Source organism: Suricata suricatta, chromosome 14 (assembly GCF_006229205.1).
Source record: "Suricata suricatta isolate VVHF042 chromosome 14, meerkat_22Aug2017_6uvM2_HiC, whole genome shotgun sequence".
Lineage (NCBI taxonomy): Eukaryota > Metazoa > Chordata > Mammalia > Carnivora > Herpestidae > Suricata > Suricata suricatta.
This window is the reverse complement of record NC_043713.1, coordinates 64,951,137-64,975,947: the sequence shown is the minus strand read 5'-3', so window position 1 is coordinate 64,975,947 and position 24,811 is coordinate 64,951,137. Positions and strand designations below refer to the sequence as shown.

General features: G+C 52.3%; 2 protein-coding genes across 2 annotated transcripts in view; both read left to right on the top strand.

Moving 5' to 3' along the window:
- Nucleotides 1-396: 396 nt before the first annotated feature.
- Nucleotides 397-13,327, top strand: TPST2 (tyrosylprotein sulfotransferase 2). The gene is made up of 5 exons (XM_029922351.1): nt 397-1,311; nt 3,774-3,972; nt 7,963-8,013; nt 10,780-10,828; nt 12,825-13,327. Exons 1-4 carry the CDS (start codon nt 470-472, stop codon nt 10,819-10,821), a joined length of 1,134 nt encoding a protein of 377 aa, XP_029778211.1. The 5' UTR covers nt 397-469; the 3' UTR covers nt 10,822-10,828; nt 12,825-13,327.
- A 9,420-nt stretch (nt 13,328-22,747) lies between these two features.
- The window catches only part of TFIP11 (tuftelin interacting protein 11), a 15,656-nt gene continuing 13,592 nt past the window's right edge, over nt 22,748-24,811 (top strand). Inside the window, exon 1 of the mRNA XM_029921932.1 lies at nt 22,748-22,834. The gene's annotated coding sequence lies outside the window, so the exon portion shown is untranslated. The remainder of the gene's footprint in view (nt 22,835-24,811) is intronic.

Genomic DNA, 24,811 nt, shown 5'->3' with positions numbered 1-24,811 from the left:
AAAGTGGGTGCGCTGCTGAATTTGGACATCCCAGAGCATTGTTATTTTCCATACTTCAGTCGTTTAAAAATAATCATTAAGGGCACCTGGGTGGCTCAGTCGGTTAAGCATTCAGGTCATGATCTTGCACAGCTTGTGAGTTTGAGCCCCGCCAGGGGCTCTGTGCTGACAGCTCAGAGCCTGGAGCCTGCTTCGGATTCTGTGTCTCCCTCTCTCTCTGCCCCTCCCCTGTTCACGTGTGCATGCTCTCTCTCTCTCTCTCTCTCTCAAAAATAAACATTAAAAAACATTTTTTTAAATAATTGTTACGCTCCATCTATCAGATGAGGAGTATGCTCGGAGGGTGTGTAGTTAGGGCAGCAGCCCCCAGGCCTGCCTGACTCCCGTGCCCCCCTCTCTCCCCAGATGCGTGTCCCGCCCGCCCTCCGCTGACCCACCGCTGAAGCCCTCCCGCAGCCCCAGGCCCAGCATGCGCCTGTCGGTGCGGAGGGCGCTGCTGGCGGCCAGCTGCGCGCTGGCCCTAGTGCTGGCAGTCCAGGTGGGGCAGCAGGTGCTGGAGTGCCGCGCTGTGCTCGGGGGCCTGCGGGGGCCCCGGCGCACCATGCGGCCGGAGCAGGAGGACCTGGTGATGGTGGGCGCGGACCACGTGGAGTACCGCTACGGCAAGGCCACGCCGCTCATCTTCGTGGGCGGCGTGCCCCGCAGCGGCACCACGCTGATGCGCGCCATGCTGGACGCGCACCCCGAGGTGCGCTGCGGCGAGGAGACGCGCATCATCCCCCGTGTGCTGGCCATGCGCCAGGCCTGGTCCAAGTCCGGCCGCGAGAAGCTGCGGCTGGACGAGGCGGGCGTGACCGACGAGGTGCTGGACGCCGCCATGCAGGCCTTCATCCTGGAGGTGATCGCCAAGCACGGCGAGCCGGCGCGCGTGCTATGCAACAAGGACCCCTTCACTCTCAAGTCGTCCGTCTACCTGTCGCGCCTGTTCCCCAAGTCCAAGTTCCTGCTGATGGTGCGGGACGGCCGCGCATCGGTGCACTCCATGATCACCCGCAAGGTCACCATCGCAGGCTTCGACCTCAGCAGCTACCGCGACTGCCTCACCAAGTGGAACAAGGCCATCGAGGTGATGCACGCCCAATGCATGGAGGTGGGCAAGGACAGGTGCCTGCCCGTGTACTACGAGCAGCTGGTGCTGCACCCCAGGCGCTCCCTCAAGCTCATCCTGGACTTCCTGGGCATCGCCTGGAGCGACGCCGTTTTGCACCACGAGGACCTCATTGGCAAGCCGGGCGGCGTGTCCCTGTCCAAGTGAGTAGAGCCCCTGCTCCTGCACCCAGCCCTCGGCCCAGGTGGGAGGCAGTCGGTGGGAGGAGTACTGTCTTCTCTCTGAGCTGTGTGGGTTTGGGCCGGTCACCGCACCTCTCTCAGCCTCGGTTACATCATCTGCAAAAGGGGGACAGTCACTCTTGCCTTTTCTGAGCAAACTGGCAGACTGTGGATCACTGCCTGACTGTGTGACTTTGAGCAAGTGACTCAACCTCTCTGTGCCCCCGTTTCCTTATCTGTGGCACAGGGATATAACCTGTCAACCTTCTAGCCACCTGTGAGCATCAGATAGGTTAATAGGCATTAGGTGCTATTATTCCTATTATGATTATCACCTTCATATCAGCGTGGAGGCTGCTTTTATGGGTGCGCTTGTCATCCTCCCCCTCATTACCACGGAAGGAGTGCCTGGGGTGTAGTGAGCACTGAATTAAGCCCCCAACACACGTGATTCCTCTAATCCCCACAGCAACCCGAGGACATTAAGAACTGCTCTGATACCCATTTTACAGGCAAAGACACTCAGAATCTCAGAGAGAAGTTACCCAAGACCACGTGGCTGGCAGAGTGTGCTGCCAGGATTTGAACCTGGGTCTGCTGGGCCCCAGGGCATGTGTTCTCGAGTTCTCCACACCCCCCCTCCTTCCCTTCTTCTGTCACTTCCTCTCCACCTTCCTCCCTCGGGGAGGCCGTCCCTCTCCTGAAACCCAGGGCGCTTGGAACAACGCAGGATCGGAAGGTGCCACCCGTCCGTCTCCACTCTGACCCGGCCCAGGCGTCCCTGAGAGCCCTTCCCAGGACAGTGCCGCCTCCTTTCCTTCAAGCCTGGGCCCTGTCAGGCCCCATCCTCAAGAGCTCTGGGATCCTGAGCAGAGCTGGGGGCATGGCAGCAGCTCTCTGGGCAGGGAAGTCCTCAGTGGCAGGGACGTCCCCAGTCGGTGCTGGGTCTTTGAAAATTATCATGGCAAAAAAACCCAGATGACCTGTGGACTAAGATCTTAGGCAATTGAGCCAATCTCCGTGGGTAAGGAAAAATACGCCAAATCCCGCCGTCCAGATAGTGATCTGTGACCTGCTGGTCCTTTGTCAGGGGCTGTTGATAAGACCGGAGTCCTCCTGACCAGGAACACGTTTCCGCATAACCATTTCTCGCCTTGTGGACGGGACCACCTGTCCGCGGGCCCCAGCGCACCGCGGTGACATCGCCTTGGACCGCTGCGTAATACTCCAGAGCACAGTGTTCTCTTTTACAGCCCACATTTTGGGACACATCAGTTCTTTTTGTTTTTTTTTTAACGTTTGTTTATTTTTGAGATAGAGTATACAAGTAGGGGAGGGAGAGATGGAGCAGAGGATCCCAAGCGGGTTCTGTGCGGACAGCAGCGAGCCTGACGTGGGGCTCGAACCCATGAACTGGGAGATCATGACCTGAGCCAAAGTCGGACATTAACCGACTGAGCTGCCTGGGACACATGGGTTCTTTGCTCAGATCCAGCATTTCTCCCATTCTTCTGGGAGACCCCTGTGTCCCTTCTGTCTCGTATCGTCCTGGAGAGCCCAGGATGTGGCAAAGGCCATGCACTGGCTGAGACCTTTGACGCAGCGGACCGAGTTGAGATTTCCCTCCTGGTCCGCAGACTCCAAACACATTGCTCTTCCCACCCGTCCCCACCCTCCATCCTCCCCTGCTCTCCTCAGTCCCCGTCCTGCCTTCCTTTTACCACATCTGTTTTGTTTCTGTTCTTCCCCAAGTATCTCTTCACTGGGATGGAAGCATGTGGAGGCGGGTCCCGGATCCTGGGAGTCCCCGCCCTCCGTCCTACAGGGCCCTCAGCTGGGACCGGTAGGATCCTTGCGATTCAGGCAGCTCGGGAAGCCCGTCCTGGGGGAGAGCGAGGAAGCACGTCCAAGGCGGTGCTGGCTCCTTTGTGACAGCAGAAGCGATAGCAACCTAAGTGTCCGTCTTTCGGGGCTGGAAAAATCAGCTGCAGAGGGCCACTACACAGCTGGAGAGAAGCGTGCGGTGTCGGCTGCAAAACGAAGTTATAAACGGATTCGGACAGCGTCCTATGTCTGTTTTAACACTGCAGACGTGACCATAGGCTTTCCATGTATGTGTGAGAGAGAGAGAGAAAGCTAACGTTCACTGAGACAGTGCACCATAGACTCATCCGTTATTAGCTCACTTACTCCCCGGCAGCCCAGTGAGGGGCACGGTCATTGTTCCCATCGATAGACAAGGAAACAGAGGCTCAGAGAGGTGAAGGAACTCTCCTAGGGCCACACAGCCAGTGTCGGCACAGCAGGCGTTTGAACCCCGGCAGTCTGGCCCCCGAGCCTGCCCTCGGCCACTCCCCTATTGAAGGCACAGGGGACGGTATTGAGAGGGTGGACCCCCAAATGCCTTTCTGGGTCTCCCTTGGCAACCTATTGTTTCTCTCCAGGATCGAGCGATCCACAGACCAGGTCATCAAGCCCGTGAACCTGGAGGCGCTCTCCAAGTGGACTGGCCACATCCCTGGCGACGTGGTGAGGGACATGGCCCAGATCGCCCCCATGCTGGCGCGGCTCGGCTATGACCCTTATGCCAACCCCCCCAACTACGGCAACCCCGACCCCATCGTGGTCAACAACACGCACCGGGTGAGTGCCGTGCACGTGCGGGGATGTGCTCCCGGCCCAGAGCAGGGCTGCTTTGTGTCCCTGTTGCAGGCACGGCTCGCTCTTATTTCCATTTTTGCTTGGGCCACAGGGAAGCTCAAAACCAACCTGTCTCCTTTCTACCAGCAGGTCCTGGTGTGCTAATGCCATCCTATTTCTCTGTTCTCCGTCACCCTTTCTCCTCCCCCCCACCCCCGTTTCCCTAGCTATTTGTTTATAAAGCGTTTCAAGTCTTTGTTGAAACTGAGTATAAATAAACCATTGGTCACTTGATTGCCCCCATAGATTTTAACGTTCATTCCTCAGACGAATGTGAGCTGGGGGCGATTGGAGTTACTTTTTAAGCTCTCCTTGCTGAAGGTGGTCAAGGGACATGACTTTGCTAGATGTTTCCGAAGCATTAAAATCGGCTAATCCTGGGTAAAGGAACAGTTGGCCAGCCCATCATTTTATTTCCATGTTCTGCTCACAGTTTCTAGTTTACTTCGGGTGCTGTATGCTAGCTTCCTTAGAGGCACCAAGTTAGGAACAGTATTTGAGCACGGGTCCCAGGCCTGCAGACTTGTGAGCTCCTAGCTCTTACACCTTTAAGACCTAGAGTTTCTTAAAAAAAATTTTTTAATGGTTATTTACTTTTGAGAGAGAGACAGAGCATGAGTGGGGGAGGGGCAGAGAGAGAGAGAGAGAGAGAGAGAGAGACACAGAATCCGAAGCAGGGTGCAGGCTCTGAGCTGTCAGCACAGAGCCCGACGCGGGGCTCAAACCCATGAACTGAGAGATCATGACGCAAGCCAAAGTCGGACACTCAACCAACTGAACCACCCGGGTGCCCCCAAAACCCAGAGTCTTAATTCTAGCTACACTCAGCATTTCCAAATGCATGCTGCTTAAAAAAGTATATTTTTAAGTTTATTTATTTATTTTGAGAGAGAGAACCAGCATGGAAGGGGCAGAGAGAAGGGGACACAGGATCTGAAGCAGGCCCGGTGCGGGGCTCTAACTGTTGAACCGCAAGATCATGACCAGAGCCAAAGTCAGACGCGTAACCAACTGAGCCACCCAGGCGCCCCTCACTCATGCCGATTTTAGAAAGTGAGCAGTGCTTGTGGTGAACAGCCAGGAGAGGAAGTCCCATTTCTCCCCCTTCTCCTTTAATTCTTCAGGACGCAAGGACAGACCCCTGTTTGCTGCAAATAAGGCTTTCAGGTCTCTCTGACCCGCGCGGTCCCTTACTCCGCCCTCTTGTGTGAGGCGGGTCGGGTCTCAGGTTTCTGTCCCCTGGACACCAATTGACTTTGCAACCGTCTCTGTGGAGATGCTCAGAGATCCACTGAGAGGCTCAGGCTGCATCTGAGGGCGTGAATAGTCACAGCCTCGATGTGGTCCACTTTTATTATTCCGTGGTTTTTATTGTAAGACTTTGCTATTTATTCTTTCATACAACTAATTCCTTAAGCTGTGCTCAACGTGTTTCATACACTTTTCTGCACAGAAGCTATATTATTGTGTAATATATTGCCTATATTTTCATATAATGAAAAAACAGATTAAAAAGAAGAGGGGCGCCTGGGGGCTCAGTCAGTTAAGAGTCCGACTTTGGCTCAGGTCATGATCTCATGGTTTGTGGGTTCGAGCCCCGCATCGGGCTCTGTGCTGACACTCAGAACCTGGAGCCTGCTTCAGATTCTGTGTCTCTCTCTCTCTAACCCTCCCCCATTCATGCTCTGTCTCTGTCTCTCAGAAATGAATAAATGTTAAAAAAATAAATAAATAAAAAGAAGAAACAGCAGCATGACCTTGACCTCCAGCCCATAGGTGCTTCTCTGAGGCAGTAACTGGGCCAGGGTGAGGACCGCATTGACAGTGGGGTTCTCCTTACTCTGTGTTCTTAGCCAGGGGCCCCCCAGCAACTGCTCTGAAGCCTCCTTAAAAGGTGAAGGCCCTTGGGGCATCAGTTAAGCATCCGACTTCGATTCCCGATCATGATCTCGTGGTTCATGGGTTCGAGCCCCGGGTCAGGCTCTGTGCTGACAGTTCAGAGCCCGGAGCCTGCTTCAGATTCTGTGTCTCCCTTTCTCTCCCTGCCCCTCCCCTTACTCTGTTTCAGAAATGAATAAACATCAAAAGAAAAAAATTAAAAAGCAAAGGCCCCTGATTTGTTTCAGAATGCAGGTCAGAAGGTCCCAGGCCAAGGCCTGACCTTGTGTAGCTTATAAAAAGTTCTGGTGAGCAAGATCAAGTCTCTGAAGCTCCATTGTTTGTTTGATAGGGAAGCTGTCCCCAGTTTCCATCCAAAGAGCTTTCTTGCCCCAGGATGCTGGATGCTTGTGTTTAGTCTTAATGGTAGTTTCGTTACCACTGCAAAGATGTGTTCCCTCTTTGAAAACTGTATGTGCGATGCATGTGTGTTTCTTGGGTTTTTTTAAGTTCATTTATTTATTTTGTGTATGAGAGAGAGAGAGACCAAGAGAAGAGAATCCCAAGCTGACTCCACACTGTCCGCGCAGAGCCCAGTTCAGGGCTCCATCCCACAAACCCCGAGATCATGACCTGAACCAAAACCAAGAGTCAGGCGCTTTGCTGACTGAGCCCCCCGGGTGCCCTGAGTGTGTGTGTTCCTGTAACATCCTGGGGTGCAGGGCCCCCGGGTGCTGGAGGGACCCCAGTGCTGACCGAAGTTGTCTCTGCCTGCACTGTCCCGTTACAGCCACTCGCCACTAACCGTGTGTGGCCACTGAAACTGCCTTGTGAAATGGACTGGTCCACACTGAGCGTTGCTATAAATGTTAAACACGTACCTGATTTGGAGTCCAGGTACCGTTTTTACGGCATGTCAAGTTTCCCATTACACATTTTTATATTAGTTACATGTCGAAGTATGAATGTTTTATTTTATTTATTTTTTTGAAGCAAGTTTCTTTTTTTTAAATTTTTTAATGTTTTATTTATTTTTGAGAGAGAGAGAGAAACAGCTTGAGCAAGGGAGGGTCAGAGAGAGAGGGAGACACAGAATCTGAAGACAGGCTCCAGGCTCTGAGCTGTCAGTACAGAGCCCGACGCGGGGCTCATACTCACGAACCGTAATATCATGACCTGAGCCGCAGTCAGCCGCCTAACTGACTGAGCCACCCAGGTGCCCCTTGGTCACTTTGCTTTTAATGTGACTACTAGAAAACTTAAAATTACATAGTTGGTTCACACTATATTCTGTTGGACGCTGCTAGTCTATATGGTGACTTCTATATGGAGAGGTTATCGAAAGGCCTAGAACTTTCCTTGCCCTAACTATGTCGTCTGCCTGGAATGCTTTTCCTTCAGAGCTCAGCTTAAAGGTCACTGGTTCTGACAGGTCCTTTGTGACCACCTGCTCAAAAGAAGTCCCTTGGTCATTCCTGATCACATCGCTTTGTTTTACTTCCTTATCATACTCCCTGTGGTTTGATATGTTCTTGTTTGTTTGTGTTTATTACTTGTGAATCATCTAGCTCCTCCTCCAGACTGGAGGCTCCAGGAGAAAAAGAATTTTAATTGTCTGGTTAATGTTGTCCCTCCAGAGCTTAGAATGATGCCTGAAATAAGAGGAGCTCAGTAAATGTTTGGTGGATGGATGGATGGGTGGATGGATGGGTGGATGGATAGATAGATGATGAATGAGTAGACGAGTGGGCGGATAGGTGGATGAATGGGAGGGTGGATGGGTGGAGGGATGGATGGATGAAAAGATAGGTGGATGGGTGGACGGATGGGTGGGTGGACAGTAAAAGATGGGTGGGTGGATGGATGGTTGGATGGGTAGGTGGATAGGTGGATGAGTGGATAGATGGGAGGGGAGAGGGGGAATGTATATGGGTGGATGGGTAGATGGATAAATAGGTGGGTGGATAAATGGGTGGATGGGAAGGTGGAGGTAACAGACTGAATTTTATTGTTTGGTCATTTCTATGGCAGTGATACTTTGTTTCTCTTTCCCAGGTCTTGAAAGGGGATTATAAAACACCAGCCAATCTGAAAGGATATTTTCAGGTTAGAAACCCCGAGGGGAATTCTGAAGTCTGTTTTTTGGGCTGTCCCACCAGCTTCCGGAGGCCCTTGGACTCTTTGCTTCTCTAATCTGCTGGCCATTTCCTCCTCAGAAAGTTGGGGGCGAGGGCTGGGGCCCTCCAAGTGCCTGATCCAGCTGGGGCCACACCTCAGCAGCCCTTCTGCCCGAGCCCCTTTCCATCGCCTTGTCTCCTGGCTTGAGAGCAGCTGGAGAGAAGGGTGGGGACTCTCTGTGCAGCGTCTGTCTCTCGCCTTAAATTCAGTTTTATTGAGAGTGGCAGTCCCCATGCGTGACCCAGCCCAGAATTTTCATCAGTCAGCCAAACAATGAGAACCGTAGGGGCCACGTGTGTGGGCGTCCCTGCGAATGGAGACACACAGACACCCCTCACGCGCATCTGCATGGCCGTGCCTCCCACACACGCCGGGTATGTCCTTGGGCCACGGTCCATGGATCTTGTCGGGAGGGACTGCCCCCTTCACTGACTGGATAGCTCCCGTTTAAATGAAGTGGTGGTACTAAGCTTAGTACTCTGTGTGTTGTATTTAATTTGGAAGCGAAGGAGCAGGCCACCCTATGCCAGTTGGATCATCCAAGTCACAGATGCTCATTGTCCGGGTCCCCGGCTTGCACACGACTCAGTTCTTCAGAGAGGGCTCCACGCTCCCTTCCTGGGAGTCAGAGACCCTGTCATCTTGCCGCTGTGAACAAATGTTGCCAGGATTAGTCAGCACTGATTTAGTGCTTGTTTGAACCAAAAAGATGATGTGATGAGCAGGAAACATAGGCAGGGGGTGAGGGGAATTAGTCACCGTCTGAAACGCCCTTCAGTTTTGCATATTATCCCGTTTTGGCCCACCTGAAGACTCATTCTGCGTTCCTTGCAATTCCATCGTATGAGCTGCTTGGTTTTACATTCTTCGTGTTTTCCTATCTTTTGGATTTCCCGTCTGCTGCCGTTTCCCTGTCTACTGCTGTTTCTGATGGTTACATAGGATTCTCTGGAATGCATTACAGGCCACCAGTGAACTGTTGCCCTAAGGTCACGTCCAGTTTTTGCAGAAATAGTGACGTGTGCACATCATCCTGGTTTTGCATCTCTCCTGCTGGGGGCGGGGCTCTCGAGCCATTCCCTTAGAGTCTGTTGTCATGGAGTAGCATGGGGGGTGCAAGGGTGCACTTCCTGGGAAGACTCTTGAACCATAAGACTAAATTGTTTTACAAAAAAGCTGGACCATATTCAAGCGTGTGGCCAAAGTCAAGACGTCTAGCTGGCCTGGGACTGTTTGCCTGCTCACTTAGGAGCAAAATGAGGAAGAACGGCGTATGCCTTGTCATCGTGAACCTTGCCACCCGGGAGAGCTGCCCTGCAGACCGCGCCAGACCCCCTGCTCCCCACTTCTCTCCCCCCTCCTCTCCCTCCCTGGCCCCCAGAGTGCCCACGACTTCATACAGGACATTGCAAAGGTTGGATCCTGCCTCACAGCAACAGTCAGGTGCCTGGTGGCCCAGAAAACAGTGCGGTCTGCAGGGCCCTCCGCGGCCCTCTGCAGTGAAGGTCCGGAACCCTGAACGTCCAGACGGTAGGAAGCAGGCAAACCAGAGCAGCTCACCCGTTGCAGTTGCTGCGAGTACCAAAATGGATAGTCCTTCGCTGGACACCACACCCCGTCCCTGTCTGTTCCAGACCTTTGCGGTCCCCTCTGCCAGGAATCTTGCGTGCCTGGCCTCGTTTACGTCTTTTAGATCTCACCTTAGGGGGTGTTTCCCAACTCCAGCAACCAGGTTCCCATGCTCCAGACACCAGCGGGTGTTGAATTCAATTCGGTTTGCACAATGACACCCCCAGAGTAAGTGGCCGACCCCGCGGGCGAAGACTGCGCCCACTTCAGGCGCCAGCCACTGTGGGGTTCCTGGGCTACCCACATTTCTGCACAGCCTCCTACCATTTGGGGACCCCTATGACCCCCTGCTCAGATTTGAGAATCTGCCAAAACAACTCGCAGGACTTGGGAAAGCACTTTACTTTCCGGATCACTGACTTATTACGGAAACAGCCATGGAAGACAACAGGGGCAGGGCATGGGGTGAGGGGCACGGCGTTTCCAGACCCTCGTTGGGATGCTTCCTGGAAGCTTCTAAAGCTTCTAGAAGCTTCCTGAAGTTGCTATTTAGGGGTTTTATGGAGCTTTCATGAAGGAGAGATGATTGATCAAATCCTTGGTTATTAACTCACCCTCCAGTGCCTTTCCCCTCCCCAGAGCCACGCCTCTGTCTTTCCAGCCACCAGCTCCCATCCTGAAGCCAGACATCAGTCACCTCATTTGCATACAAGAGGTACTTGTTATCTTCCAGAAGATTCTAGGGTTTTCGGAGCTGTGTGTCAGGAACCCAGGACACAGAACTATGTTTGTGTTTCATTACACCACAGCTTTGTAGTGGCCCTTGCTGATACCCTATTGGAAGTAGCTCCAAAGTCACTCATAGCAGTTGTGCTGTCGGGGGTGGACGTGACGTTATCTTGTGGATGTGTTTGTCAAGGTTGGCCCTGCAGGAGAAAGGGTCCTGGTCCGTCATGTTCACAGCCACCCCAGCACCTGGCCCGTACGTGGTAGGTGCGCAGTAAATCCCTGATGAGTGAGTGTGTGTCCAGCCCGGTGATGCTAAGGGCTGAATCGCAGGGCGGTGAGACCCTGGTCCCTCCAGCCTGGCCATGACCCCTTCCTCTGTCTCGTATCTTCCTCCAGGTGAACCAGAACAGCACCTCCTCCCACTTGGGAAGCTCGTGATTTCCAGGTAGGTGCTCAGACTTGCCGGGGCGGTGGGCAGTGGGGCGCCTGCCAGTCCCGAAGCCCAGGAGCTGCTCCCTGGAAAGCTTGTCCTTCCAGAGCCTCCTGTAGGAGGGAATGTCCACCCAGGTGAACTGACCTGGCCCACGGGGGTTTCCATGGTGACAGGCCTGGGGAGCTATTTATAGATCACAGACTAGTCACCTAGCTCTGGGTCCCCTGGGGCAGGCATCAGTGCCAAACCAACAAAAAAAGGTTTGTCGGACTTTGGGGAGGGGGCACCAGGGACCCATGTGATGGGAGGGGAGGGATTCTAGAACATTTTTGCACAGAATGGCGCCTGCCAATCCTGCTTCTATAAACAGCATCAGGTTGGCCCAAAGCAATTAATGTTCTAATGAAAGCTCCAAACAAGTCTGGTCCAAGAATAGCCCCCCACAGCTTCGGACCAAGTGCTACTCCTGTGTTACACACTTAAGCCTCCAGGTCCATGGGAAGGTAGCAGACACAGTGGAGGAAACTCGAGCCCAGAGAGGGCTTTGGCTTGCCAAAGGCCACACAGCCACCAAACAACAGAATCCTTCCCAGGGTCACCTTCTTCCCGAGTTTGCTTTTGAGGAAAGATTTGAAGTTCATGTCCATTCACCCCGTTTTTTGCAAAGGAGGAGAGGGACAGGTTCTGACCTTGGGAAGTCAAAGACTTGGGTACTCGCTTTACCTTGGACTTCTCACAGCCTCCATTTCTGACACCTGGAGAGTAGGGATTCACCCGCGTCCACCCTCGAGGGTGGCCGAGAGGTGAGGCAGGTGGGCGCCTGGGAGTCCAGGGAGACCGCACCCTCTCTGTGCTTGTGGGTGCTGGCGTTAAGGTTCCAGTAAGTTCACTTCCTCTGCCACTTGGGTGACCCCACAGGGAGGTCACAGCCCTCTGTTCTCCCTGGTGTTCTAGACTATGAAGATGTTCTCTGCTTGCAGTCTAATTTTTGGTCTCCTGATCTAATTTTTATTTTTTAAAATTTATTTATTTATTTTGAGAGAGAGGGAGAGTGGGGGAGGAGCAGAGGGAGAGAGAGAGAACCTGCACTGTCAGCACAGAGCCCAACGCGGTCTCGATCCCACGAACCGTGAGATCATGACCTGAGCCCAAATCGAGAGTCGGACGCTTAACCTACCGAGCCGCCCAGGGGCCCCTCCTGATCTTATTTTTAAATAATCAGTATATTTCCTAGTTTTTCTTTAAACCCGCCTTGCACCAGCCTCCAAGGCTGAAGGCACTCAGTCCCTGTCTTCCACTGGGGTCCCATCTGGGGATCTCAGAGTTCTGCTGCATTCCAGAGAAAAGAAGCCTTTCTCCATGTTTCTCCCTAACACCGTCCCCTCGTTCTCCTTCTGCAGATTCATTCGTAGAATTCTGAACCTTCCTGCTGACAAAAGCCAGATAGAGCCCTCCCTTTACTGAGTCAGTGAGATACCGCACCCAGGGTGTGTCGGCTCCTCCCCCCGTGAATAGTTGGCCTTGAATGCTGATCACCTCCAGAACTCCACTGGCGTTTACCACATGGTCATTGCCACTTGGTGTTCATAAGTAAAAAGAGTGTGTCTTTGAGGTCGAGTGGAAACCCAAGGAAAGCTTTTATTTATTTCAATTTATTTTTCAGAGAGAGAGAGAGAATATGAGTGGGGGGAAAGTGGAGGGGGTAGGACAGAGGGACCGAAGCGGGCTCTGTGTTGATAGCAGCCGGCCCCACTTGGGGCTCGAACTCACAAATCCTGAGATCAGGACCTGAGCTGAAGTTTGACGCTCAACCGACTGAGCCACCCAGCTGCCACCGACCCAAGGAATGCTTTTCAATTTAAATTCTCTCTGGCCATGTGGGGCCCATAGAGAAAACCTCATGTGCTGTGTGATCAAGACCCCCGGCTCCCAGACAACACACGTAAGTACCAAAGGTCAGTCTCAGAATTCTTACCCTGGGCCTAATGCCTTTGTGTCCCCTGTTCAGGTGTCTGCAGATTGTTATCCAGAGGAGAAGACACTTTGCATTCGAGTGGAAATCGGACCTCTAATCCAAGCATATTGCTTGCTATTAATCGCCAAAACAGGACTGCTATGAGGAATGTATTTGCATATGTTTGCAAAAAGCTGAATCACCGAAAACTTAAACCTGGAGACTCTGCCTGTGGACCCTGCCCGCCCCCCGGGGTGGAGGACGAAGAGTGTGGAAAGGAGTCTGGCTTTTGAAATTTTGGTATTTTTTATCTTGCCCCTCAAGAACTTTTTTTTTTAAAAGAAATGGATTTGCCATTTTTCTTAATTTGCAGGACTGCCTGGCGGTTTTGTTGGTGGGGACAAGGCCCACACCTGTGCCTCTCCTATTGACCCTTACTTTTGAATTCAAAGAATCTATTTAAGAATTTAATATATGAGGTTTTCTTTGATTCCTCCTCCGTTCTTCTCAGATTTCAGAGAAAAAAAAATTATTTGAATAAAATGACCAGGGATTCACTTGTCTGTTGCCTTACTTTATAGAATGAATAGATTTTTTTAAATTCATTAACTTATTTTTTTATGTCTTTATTTTTGAGAGAGAGAGACAGAGAGAGAGAGACAGAGAGTGAGCTGGGAAGGAGCAGAGAGAGAGGGAGACACAGAATCCAAAACAGACTCCAGGTTCCGAGCTGTCAGCACAGAGCCCGATGTGGGGCTCGAACCCACGGACTGTGAGATCATGACCTGAGCCAAAGTCGGATGCCTAACTAACTGAGACACCCAGGCGCCCCGGTTTTTGTTTCTGTTTTTTGTTTTTGAGAGGAAGTGTGTGCAGAGACAGAATCCCAAGCAGGCTCTGCACCATCAGCACTGAGCCCAACGCGGGGCTCGAACTCACGAACTGTGAGATCATGACCTGAGCCAAGATCAAGAGTTGGACGCTCAACTGACTGTGCCACCCAGGCGCCCCAGTCACAGTTTACTACGGCAAAAATAATGCGGATTAAAATCCGCATAAGGAAAAAGAAGGTCTCCAGCCCCTGCAGAGGCCCGACAATACAGCCCGCTCCCAGGCCCCCGCAGGCGCCCTTGTCAGCAGAGCCCGTGGGGCTGCTGGGCCCAGGGTCCCTGGTAGGGACACTATTCGGATATTGCAAGAGCCAAGAGATGACCCCTCAAAAGCTGGTCCAGGGCGAGCCTTTCCTCCGGCACATACAAGGTAGTCCTTGGCTGTGCGCCCCCGAATCCTGAGCGCCCGTGGGGCCCACAGCAGTCTCCGACTTTTAAGGGTGAAGGTGTTCCACAGACACCCCCTTGCCTTACGGGGTTTGGGAAGGCAATGACTCACGGTGTTTTGGAGCAAAGAGTTTGGGGAGTCGGGCCGACTGGCTGATGAGGGTTTTGGGGTGACAGTGGGGTTCATGGGGTCCAGAGCCGATGGCCAAGAAAGAATTCTTCAAGACATCTTTGGTGCAAAAAGGCGATTTTCCCGAAGCACAGGGACAGGACCCGGTGGGCAAGAAGGGACCGTAAAGAGACGTGTTATATACTTGGGAGCTGGGGGAGGTCAAGTCCAGAGGAGCTTTCCAGTGAAGTCTTCACGTGCTGAAGACGACTCAGAAGATCCTGGAGGCCGAGCTGTTGTCAAGCTAAGGTGGTTTCCCTCTAGAAAGCACTAGCATCGGGACAGTAGGGAGCCTCAAGTGTTCGTCCACAGGCTGCAGGTTATAAGGAAGCTCAGTTCTATCTGCCATTTCCTTCTCTGTTCCCCACATTGCCGGCTGTGTGGTTTGGGCCTTCATTTCTTTACCCGCAGAACAGGGAAGTTAAAACTGCATGGCTTCCTGGGGAGGGACCGGCGGTTGTCCTAGGGCGGGTGCAGGGGTAGGTGATGAGCCCGCAGTGAGAGGCCACTCTCATGTCCCCTGGTCTCGGAACCATCGTCCGGTGGACGGCCACCGGAGGTTTAGACAGGGGAAGTTCAGGGTCACCGCTCCCCGGGCGGCAGAACACAGCCAGCCTCCTACAGGGCCCCGTGCGCCTGCCGGCTGGCTGCAAAGCGAGCCGGCCCCACCCTCGGCGACGAGACAGCGGTTTATTGTGAAACCTCGAGTTTCTGGAAGTCAGCCGTGGGTGAGCTGGGTGCTTCTGCCAGTCAGGTGGCAGGTGGCCCCTCTGTCCTCCGCAGGCTTCTTCAGTCACATGTCTGGTGCCTGGGCCCAGGTGGTTGGAGCGTCGAGAGGCTTTTAGGGGCTTTTGCATCCCATAGCCTGTCCACATGGCAAGCCTGGGCTTCCTCACAGGGCGGTGATCTGAGGACAGCTAGACTCCTTCCCCTCCACCCTCCCCTCCTCTCCCCTCCTCCCTGCCCCCCTTCCTTCCCCCCCCCTCCTCCTCCCCCTCCTCTGTTTGTTTATTTAGAGAAAGAGAGACAAGCATGGTAGGAGGAGGGGCAGAGAGGGAGAGAGAAGCCCAAGAAGGCCCCGCCCCATCTGGCCAGAGCCTCAGTGGGGTTCGAACTCACAAAACCGCGAGCCCAGGACCTGAGCCGCCCAGGCGTCCTAGGACAGCCAGCCTCTGGCGGCGCCTGGCTTCCCCTGTGTCAGTGCTGCACGAGGCAGAAGCAGCAGAAAGGACAGTCCGCTCAGGGATGCGCTGGCCCAGGGTCCCCTCCACCCGGTCTGTCATAGCCGTAGGGCTGTCCCCCATTCGAGGGAAGAGAAGAATCCCTCCTCTGGATGCTGGAGGGGCGAGGTCGCAGGGCAGCGAGAGAGACCCTCACGGCCATCTTTGGAAAATACAGCTGGCCCCCGTCCAACCCAAAGCACTGTGCCTGCCCCAGCTGCACGGCTGTCAGAGAACATAGGAACTCATCAGATCATGGACTTTCTCTTTGGTAAATTGTGATGTGAACAGAATGTTCTCTTTCTTTTTTTTTTTAAATGTTTTATTTATTTTGATACAGAGAGAGACAGAGCATGAGAGGGGGAGGGGCAGAGAGAGAGGGAGACACAGAACTGAAGCAGGCCCCAGGCTCTGAGCTAGCTGTCAGCACAGAGCCTGACGTGGGGCTCGAACCCACGAATGTGAGATCTGACCTGAGCCGAAGTCAGAGGCTTAACCGACTGAGCCACCCAGGCGCCCCGAGAATGTTCTCTTTCTTCAATGAGGCTGCAAATAAAGACATCTCATTCCTTTACTGTTTAAATCACAGTGATTCCAGGCACCCCAAAGGCTCAGTCTTGGAGAAATCCAGGCTTTTTGGTTGGCCCAGCTTTGGCCTTGGGGCCTGGATGGTTCTGCCAACTGATGGCGCTGCTCCAGGCCTCCCGTGAGCCCCAAATCCGGGCCTGGGACCAGGAAGACCCCTCTTACCCCCTGCCCTTGGCCCTCTTCTGAAGGAACACTTTTCTCAGGACAATGAGCAAAGAAGCCCATTCCTATGAGTGAAAGCCCTCGGTCCACCCCCAGGGCAGGCTCTTGGCCAAGTGCCCTACACCAACTTAAATCCTTCACAAGTCTGCATTGTTCTGAGGTGACCTCTTTCCATTCTAACAGCAGGGTTTTCAGGGTCCATGATAGGCTTTTTTCTTTTGAAAGAACTGTAGAGTCCCGTGAGGCTCCTTTGGTGGCCTTCACACGGTTTCCCGGATGCTGACCCCTTATACCAGTTGGAGTATAAAAGTTAAACTGAGCAATGACCTGTCCGCTGCAGGGCCGTGAACTAGACTGCAGACCAAAGATCTGGTTCCATTTCCACCATTCTGTGTGTGTGTGTGTGTGTGTGTGTGTGTGTGTGTGTGTGTACGCACGCGCACGCGTTTTTTCAGAGTTTCATTTCCCTTCAGTGGCAGAACCTTCCATATGCTCCCCTGCTCCACACACACAGTCATATGCAGAAGCTTAATCTAAGAAACATAAAAACGGAGGCACCTGGGTGGCTCAGACGGTGGAACATCCAGCTTCGGCTCAGGTCGTCATCTTGCAGTTCCTGGGTTCGAGCCCCGCATCGGGCTCGCTGCTGTCAGCACAGAGCCCAATTCGTATCCTCTGTCTCCCCCTCCTTACCCCTCCCTCACTTGCACTCTCCCCCGAATAAATATGTTTTAGAAAGAAACATAAAAGCGGCTCTGCTGAAGAGAACGTCCCTGTCCAAGCTCCAGTATTTCCCTTTTAAGCCCTTTCTCACAGTCGGAGTTTTGCATGGATTGGCTGGTGATTTGCTTCAAGTTGGTCTTACTAGACTGTAGACCGTAGGCATGGAGGAGCAAATTTGAATTTCAGATAAAACAATACATTTTCAGTATTTTACAATGTCTCATGGGACATACTTATAGAAAAACTTATTTGTGGTTTATGTGAAATCCAAATTTAAACCTGGGAATCCTGTATTTTTTTTTCTTAAATTTATTGAGAGAGAGAGAAAGGGAGAGAGAATCCCAAGCAGGCTCTACGCTGACAGCTCGAAATCCCGAACTGTGAGATCATGATTGGAGCTCAAAGCAAGACTTGGATGCTTGACGGACTGAGCCCTGCAGGTGCCCCTGGGAACCCTGTGTTTTTATTTGGGACATCAGCCAACCCCAAGTAGGGCTGGCCATGTGACTGGTGTTAGGGAAGTGGCAGTGTGTGACTCCCAGCTACGTGACAAAATGTGTGGTGGCATCCAGCGTGTTCTCTGTCACTCATTCTGGGGGGATCCGGCCGCTCTGTCATGAGGACACTCAGCAGCTGCAGGAGAGGTTCATGTGGCCGGTTCCCCGAACCCCCTGCCAGGCGTGTGAGTGCCTCACCCTTGGAAGTGGCTGCAACTCCAAGAGAGACCCCGAGTCAGTACCAGGCAGCCAGGTGACCCTTGAATTCCCACCCAAAGAAATGGTACGAGACAATATTCAGCCTTGTTCCAAGCTGCTCCTTTAGGAGGAACTTGCCTCGCTGCAGTGGGAAATACCTAGGACCTTGTGAAATATCTGTGAATGAACCAATGAATGAATGAATGAATGAATGCTGAAGGCTGCGCTTCCTCCCCTTCCCCGTGGGCTTGTGAGGGTGCTTGCTTTACAGAGAATGCCCAGGCCTGCGGAACCTCGCATCCCGGCCCTCTGTGTGAGAATAGAGTCTTCGCAAACTCAGAAACAAGACACCAACCCTCTGCAGGGAGAATTGAAAGGAAAACCAGGTTTGCTAAGCGCAGCTCATCTGGATTTCCAGTTCTCCCCGGTTCGGGACACGCTGTGTATTTTTGTGACCAAGTTTGAACTAAGAATAAGCCATGTGCGACTGTAGAATGTCACCATCCTAGAAAAGGAACTTGTGCTAGACTCTAAATACATCAGCCTTGAAATGCCACTTGCAGATCGTTTCTATGGAACCAACCTATTTAAAGTTGTAGCTAGGGAAGGATTTTTCCCCCCAAATCTTTCAAAGGCGGTATGGGTGCAGCGGTAACAGCATAGGCTGGGTGAGGTGGACTCAGGTGACAGAACCTACCGGGCAAGTTCGCAGACCCCAGGAGACGGTGCATGCAGAGGGGTGGTCCTTGGAATCACTCTCTGTGGATTAGCTCCATGAAGTGGGCAGAAAGGGTGTGGGTGCCCCAGGCAGGGTGCCGTGGGTCGTGCACCCATCTGGAAGTCTGCATCCTGGGTTTTGGGGCTGCTTCTATCCTTAAACTTGGTGAGTGGCCCACGCACGCCCCTTGTGCCCCGGCCTCTTCTGCTGCTTCATCTGAGGAGTGTCGAGGCTGAATAGCCTCGTAGCCCGGCCACCCCTTCTGGGACAGCACCCTGAGTGCCTCATCGGGAACCTAGACACGGGCCAGGGTGTCCCCGGGTCCTACAGCAGGCGCTTTTGCCGGAAGGGGCTGGAGCCCATGATGTACCAGCATGAAATCATAGATCGAAACCCCTGGTTGCCCCCCCCCCGCCCCCTTGCGGTTCTGGAGACCCAGCATTTGAACCCAGAAATCCCGAAAGGTAGGGGCCTCCCATGCCAAGGGGTGAGGTTGGATCTTTTAAATGAAAATAGTCAACCGTTTACTAAGCTTTTGCTACTCTTCTGAAGGGCAGCGGCTTCATGTGCATTAATTTGCCACCCTCTTCCTTTTGGTTGGTCCTGAAAGCAACCCTTTTAGAGTACTACTGTCATCATGCCCATTTTGCAGACAGGAAAACTGAGGTGCAGCAAGGCAAAGCTGTCTTCCCTCATCCCAATTCTGGGAAGCAGCAAAGTGATTTGGATCCTTGAAGTTTTACTGCAGTCATTTTATTAAAAAAAATTTAGGGGTGCCTGCGTGGCTCAGTTGATTAAGCTTCCAAATCTTGGTTTCGGGTCAGGTCAGGATCTCACCCTTCATGGGTTTGAGCCTTGTGTTGGGCTCCGTGCTGACAGTGCAGAGCCTCCTTGGGATTCGCTCTCCTCTCTCTCTGCCCCTCTTCTGTTCTTCCTCTCTTTCAAAATAAATAAATCAACTTAAAATATATAATACATAATAAAAAAATCTTTAAAAATTTTTAATAAGATTTAAAAAATTCTAAGTATAAAGAGAAGTCTTTTTCCCCCTTAATAAGCGAGATGAAGTTGCCTACTTGATGCCCCGTCACCCCCCAAATACTTCAGCATTTCCAACAAGCACAGACAGTTTCCAACGTAACCACGGGACAACCATCAAACTCAGAAAATTAACTACCACACATCAGGACCATGGAAACCTCAGATCCCATTTAAATTTTGCCGGGTGTCCCCATAACTTCCTTTAAGGCAAAAAACGGGCCGTGCAGAATCACGTTGCATTTAGCTGCCACGCCCCTTTAGACTCCCTTCAGTCTGGAGCAGTTCCAGGGGCTTCCTTCGGCTTTCCCGACCGGCACTTTGCAAGATCACAGACCCGTCGCTTTATAGACCATCTCTTTACTTGCGTTGTCGTAGGTGTCCCGATTCCATTCCAGCCACGCATCTTTAGCAGGATGTCACAGGAGTGATGCTGGGATCTTCTCGGGGGTCCTATGCCGCAGTACGTGACACCCAGTCATCCGCTGGGGGGGGGGGCGGGGGAAGACACGCTCGGATCATGTGATCAGAGCCTGTACTCTTAGCAGCCCGCCACAGTCCACGGAAGCCACACGGCAGGGTCCACAGGGTAAAGTGAATTCGTTAACATCGCTTCCTCGTGGTCAGAGTAACTGCAGTTCCAAAAAGTTGTCTGTAAAACTACAGAGAAGCCAAGCTTTTCTGAATATAGAAATTCACGATAGCCCCACTGTTTCGGGGAGGAAAGCTGTATTGATTATAGGGGGAAGGGGAATATACAGAATTAAGCAACAAGAGTAAACACAAAGAAAGAGAGTGTAAAGATCAGAGAAGGGTTAATACATCGGATCGGGTACACACATCATCCAGCCTTCTGGCTGGGGACGCCCCTTGGTGAGCAGCCGGGTTGGAGTCCCGGTTGAGGGTCCCTAGGGAGCATGTCCTCCCCTCAGGTGAGACTTCCAACTCCCTATTCCCAGCAGGGCGATACAGACACTGCCCACGCGTGATCTATGGTTAGGCATGAGGTTTGCCTGAGTGCAGTCCTGCCAAGCTGGGTTTTGTTCTCTGTTTCTCTTATTCCGTCTTATGATCTTAGAAGAATGGGATTCCGCATATTTCTCTTCCCTGGCCTGGCTCAAGGAGATGAGGCAAGGTCATCCCTCTGGGCATCAGAAACAGAAGGGCCAGGTCTGATTCCAGGGCCAGGAACTCGAGCCAACTAAGCCCCCCATGACCATGACCATGTACGCCCAGCTCTGGGCAGAAATGCCTCATCACGCAAACAAGTTCTATACAGGACACAAACTTACTTTTATCTTTGGCTTTGGCCCACAAACAGATGCACACACATTTCCAGGCTCGGGCTCCAAACAGTTTATCTTGTCTCCTTGTTTTTCCTCACTCCACTCGCTGGTGGAACTTTTAGTCTGTTAGACTCTCACCTCCCACCTCCCACCTTCTCTTGTACAAAAATTTCACTTTGTTTTTTAAGTTTATGTATTTATTTCTTTTTAGAGAGAGAGAGAGAGACAGAGAGCGGCAGAGAGACAGAATCCCAAGTAGGCTCCATGCTGTCAGCGCGGAGCCTGACGCAGGGTTTAAACCCATGAACTGTGAGATTATGACCTGAGTCGAAATCAAGAGTCAGCTGCCTAACCAATTGAGCCACCCAGGGGCCCCTCTTTTTTTTTTCTTTTTATGTTTATTTATTTTGAAAGGGAGAAAGAGAGAGAGCGCTCCAGCACACACGTGGGGGAGGGGCAGAGACAGGGGAAGAGAATCCCAACCAGGCTCCACATTGTCAGCACAGAGCCCCATAAGAGGCTCGATCTCACTAACCGTAAGATCATGACCTCAGCTGAAACCAAGATCAGACCCCTAACCAACTGAGCCACCTAGGCGCCCTGTAAAACCTCCCTTTCTGGTTTATTTCCTGAGTGCGTGTTATGTGTCGGGCACAGTGACAGTACGGATCAGTGGGGATACATGAAGCTGGCAGTTAATTGGTTTCCTGTAGGGTCTTGATTCATTTGTAACAACAACAGCAAGTTAGACCCAAATCTTTGACTAGAAGTCAGGTGCACTTGGTGTACTCTAACAATTGCCTTTTGAATCTTTTCATCGTATGGAGGAGAGTAAGAAAGAACATATGCAAAAGTTAACAGCGAACACTTTTTAAGCAGGTACAGTCAGAACTGCTTACATATTTTATCTCAGGGACCCTCAACCAGTTTGCAGAAGAGGAAGCAGGCTTCCCGAGCTGTGGGTGACTTTGCCGGAGGCCCAGCCAGGGCTGCAGGCGGCAGAGCTGAGATGGGACTCCAGAGCCTGTGTGTCTCTGGAGTCCACAGGCAGCTGGTGCCTTTGGACCGCTCTGTTCAATGCATCCCTTGAGCCTAGCACAGGGTAGGCAATCATTGCCTTTTGATTAATCAGTGAACGGATGAATGCATTTAACAACTGGCTGGACAAGAAGGGAACGGCGAGGTCTCCTGGAGGGAGTTTGCCCCCATTCATTCCTGCGCTCTCTCCAGCTTCTTTAGAAGGCAACTGCTCTGTGCCCATGACAGTGCTTACACTAAAGGACCCTAGATATACAGGACACAGTCTTTTGTTCTTTTTTTTCTAACTATAATTTATTGTCAGATCAGCCATACACTATACAGCATGTGCTTGGTTTGGGGTAGAGTCCCTTGATTCATCGCTTCCATACAATACCCAGGGCTCATCTCAACAAGTGCCCTCCTCAGTGCCCATCACCCTATTACACCTCCCTACTCCTACCATCCAATCCACCCTCAGTTTGTCCTCTTTATTTAAGAATCTCTTAAGGTTTGCCTCCTTCTCTATTTTTTTCCCCTACCCTTCCCCCCATGGTCTTCTGTTAAGTTTCTAAAATTCCATACATGAGTGAGAACATAGAAGATCTGTCTTTTTCTGACTGATTTATTTCACTTAGCATAATACCCACCAGTTCTATCCATCTTGTCACAAATGGCCAGATTTCATTCATTCTCATTGCCAAGTAGTCTCAGGAGACTGTCCTGACCTTCATTATTCCCCCTTGACTGCCTGGGTCCCGGCCCCTCTACCATCTCACGCTGTTCCTCACAACGACTGGCCCAGTGAGCTAGTGCCATATCCCCATCTTACATATTTAATCTCAGGCTGGCAAAGGGAGTCCCCGCAGGCCAAGGCGGCCCAGCCTCGCTCACACCCCGCGGGCGTGGCAGAGAGGCCGGGGAGGCCAGGAAAGAGGTCGTCAGCCGTTCCAGGCCCCGAAAATCCCCGCCTTCTGTTTTGCATCTCAGCCCCGCCTCTCTAGAGCAGAAGCCGCTCTAGCCTGCCTTTGCTGTCATGGCAACTAGCGCGCTGTTTCCGCTATAACGTCATTTCCGGCGCGCCGTCCGTGCATCCGGATTCCGACCGCTGTGGTGGCGCGCTTCTTGTCCGGAGCCGGTGTCTGTATTTGGTCTGCAGGACCCGGGAGAGGTGAGCGGGGCCGGGCTGAGGGGAGGGACGGGAAGCGGGGAGGGGTCCCCGCCAGTGGGAGTGTGCGCCCGGGACCGACTGAGCAGATTAGGGGCCGCGCCCCGCCGGAGGCCGGCTTCAAGCCCACTTGCTCTCGAGCCCTGCCTGCGTAGTAGCCGGGGCGCGTTGTCCGACTTCTCGGAGTCTCGTTTTTCTTTTGGGAAGGGCGGGGACGCCGGCAGTGCCCGGCTCGTAGAAGTGACTTGATTGCTTACGGTACATTATTGGCTTGAAGCGTCCGCCAGGACTCGGTACCTGCCAAGGGTCTGTAATGACTAACAGTCCTTCACTTATTGCCCAGGGGGCCCGCGGTATTACTGACTCCGTGTACCTGGGACTCTCTACGTCCCCTGAGGACATTGCCCTTCTTTGCACTGCTGGCTGAGGTTGGGACCAGCTGCACCCAACCCGTGTGCCAGTGAGCAGAGGAAGCGGGGAGAACTTTGTGGTTTTTTAAAAACATTTTTTAGTGTTGGGGGGGGCGCGTAGGGAGGGACAGAGAGCTGGAGACGCAGAATCCCAAGCAGGCTCCAGGGTCCCAGTGGTCAACACAGAGCCCGACGCGGGGCTTGAACCCATGCATGGTGAGATCATAACCTGGGCCAAAGTGGGAGGCTTAACTGACTGAGCCAGCCAGGCGCCCCAAGCAGGGAGAACTTTGTGACAGTAACGACCAGAAGTAGTGAACTCCTTGTGCCTGAGGACTGCTTGCAGCAAGCAGCTGGTTGGTAAGAATCACAATTGCTGTCACATATTGAAGATACTATCATGTAGCGCACCTTGCTTGGTGCTTCGTGCGTATTGAATATTCAGACACTCACTGAGTACCTGGCGGAGCTGGGATTTGAACTCCGCTGTGATTTTAGCAGTTTGTTAGGTTCCTTCCCTAATTCCGTAACGATGATGAACCTATCATGGGGCTAAGGTAACCGCTATTGTTCCTTGAACGTTTTTTATTCTGTGCTAAGTGTTTTTTAAGCACCATGTTGTTTAATCTGCCTTGCAAGGGATTCTCAAAGGTTGGTGCAGTGGTTAATCCAGTTAAGAAAGAGACAGCTGTGGGGCACTTGGGTGGTTCGCTCAGTCGGCTAAGGGTTAAGGGTCCTAAGGGTCCAGCCCTTGATTTCAGCTCAGACGTTGATCTCATGGTTTCTGAGTTCAAACCCCGCTTCCTGAGTTTCAAGCCCTGAGACAGGCTCTGCAAGGAGAGCTCGGAGGCTGCCTGTGATTCTCTTTGTCTCTGTGTGCTCCTTCCTCCCCTCTCAAGATAAATAAGCTTAAAAAAAATAAAGTTGTAAGAAAGAGACAGCTAAATCTCATCATCCGGCTTCCAGGGGTTGAATGCTCTGTTGCAGCACACAGCTGTGTTCAGGTGGTGTTTATAATTGCTGCTGCCTTCTGAAGAGGTTCATGTTCTGGGACGAGAACTAATCTTAGGGTCTCTCCAAGAAATATAGTTCAGACAGCATGCTGTAGGGGCGCCTGGGTGGCTCAGTCGGTTAGGCATCCGTCTTCGGCTCAGGTCACGATCTCACTGTGGGATCGAGCCCTGTGTCGGGCTCTGTGCTGACAGATCAGAGCCTGGAGCCTGCTTCTGATTCTGTCTCCCTCTCTCTCTGCCCCTCCTCTGCTCATGCTCTGTTTCTCTCTCTCCCTCAAAAAAATAAACATTTAAAAAAAAAAAAAAAAAAAAGAAGGAAAGCATGTTGTAAAAACATTCGCTCCTGGGACCTCCAAGGCTCCAGATAGAACTTTCTTCAACGGCAGCAACAACAGAATAATCTGGGGTCCCAGAAGATGTCCCCCTCCCAGTTTCTTAGGCAATAATAGGAGAACAGCATACTTGGTTATTTTTATGTGGTTTCTGTATACATGAGGATATGTGATGTTGTAGGACGTTGACTAGGACAGAGCAATAGCTGCTTAAGAATCACACAC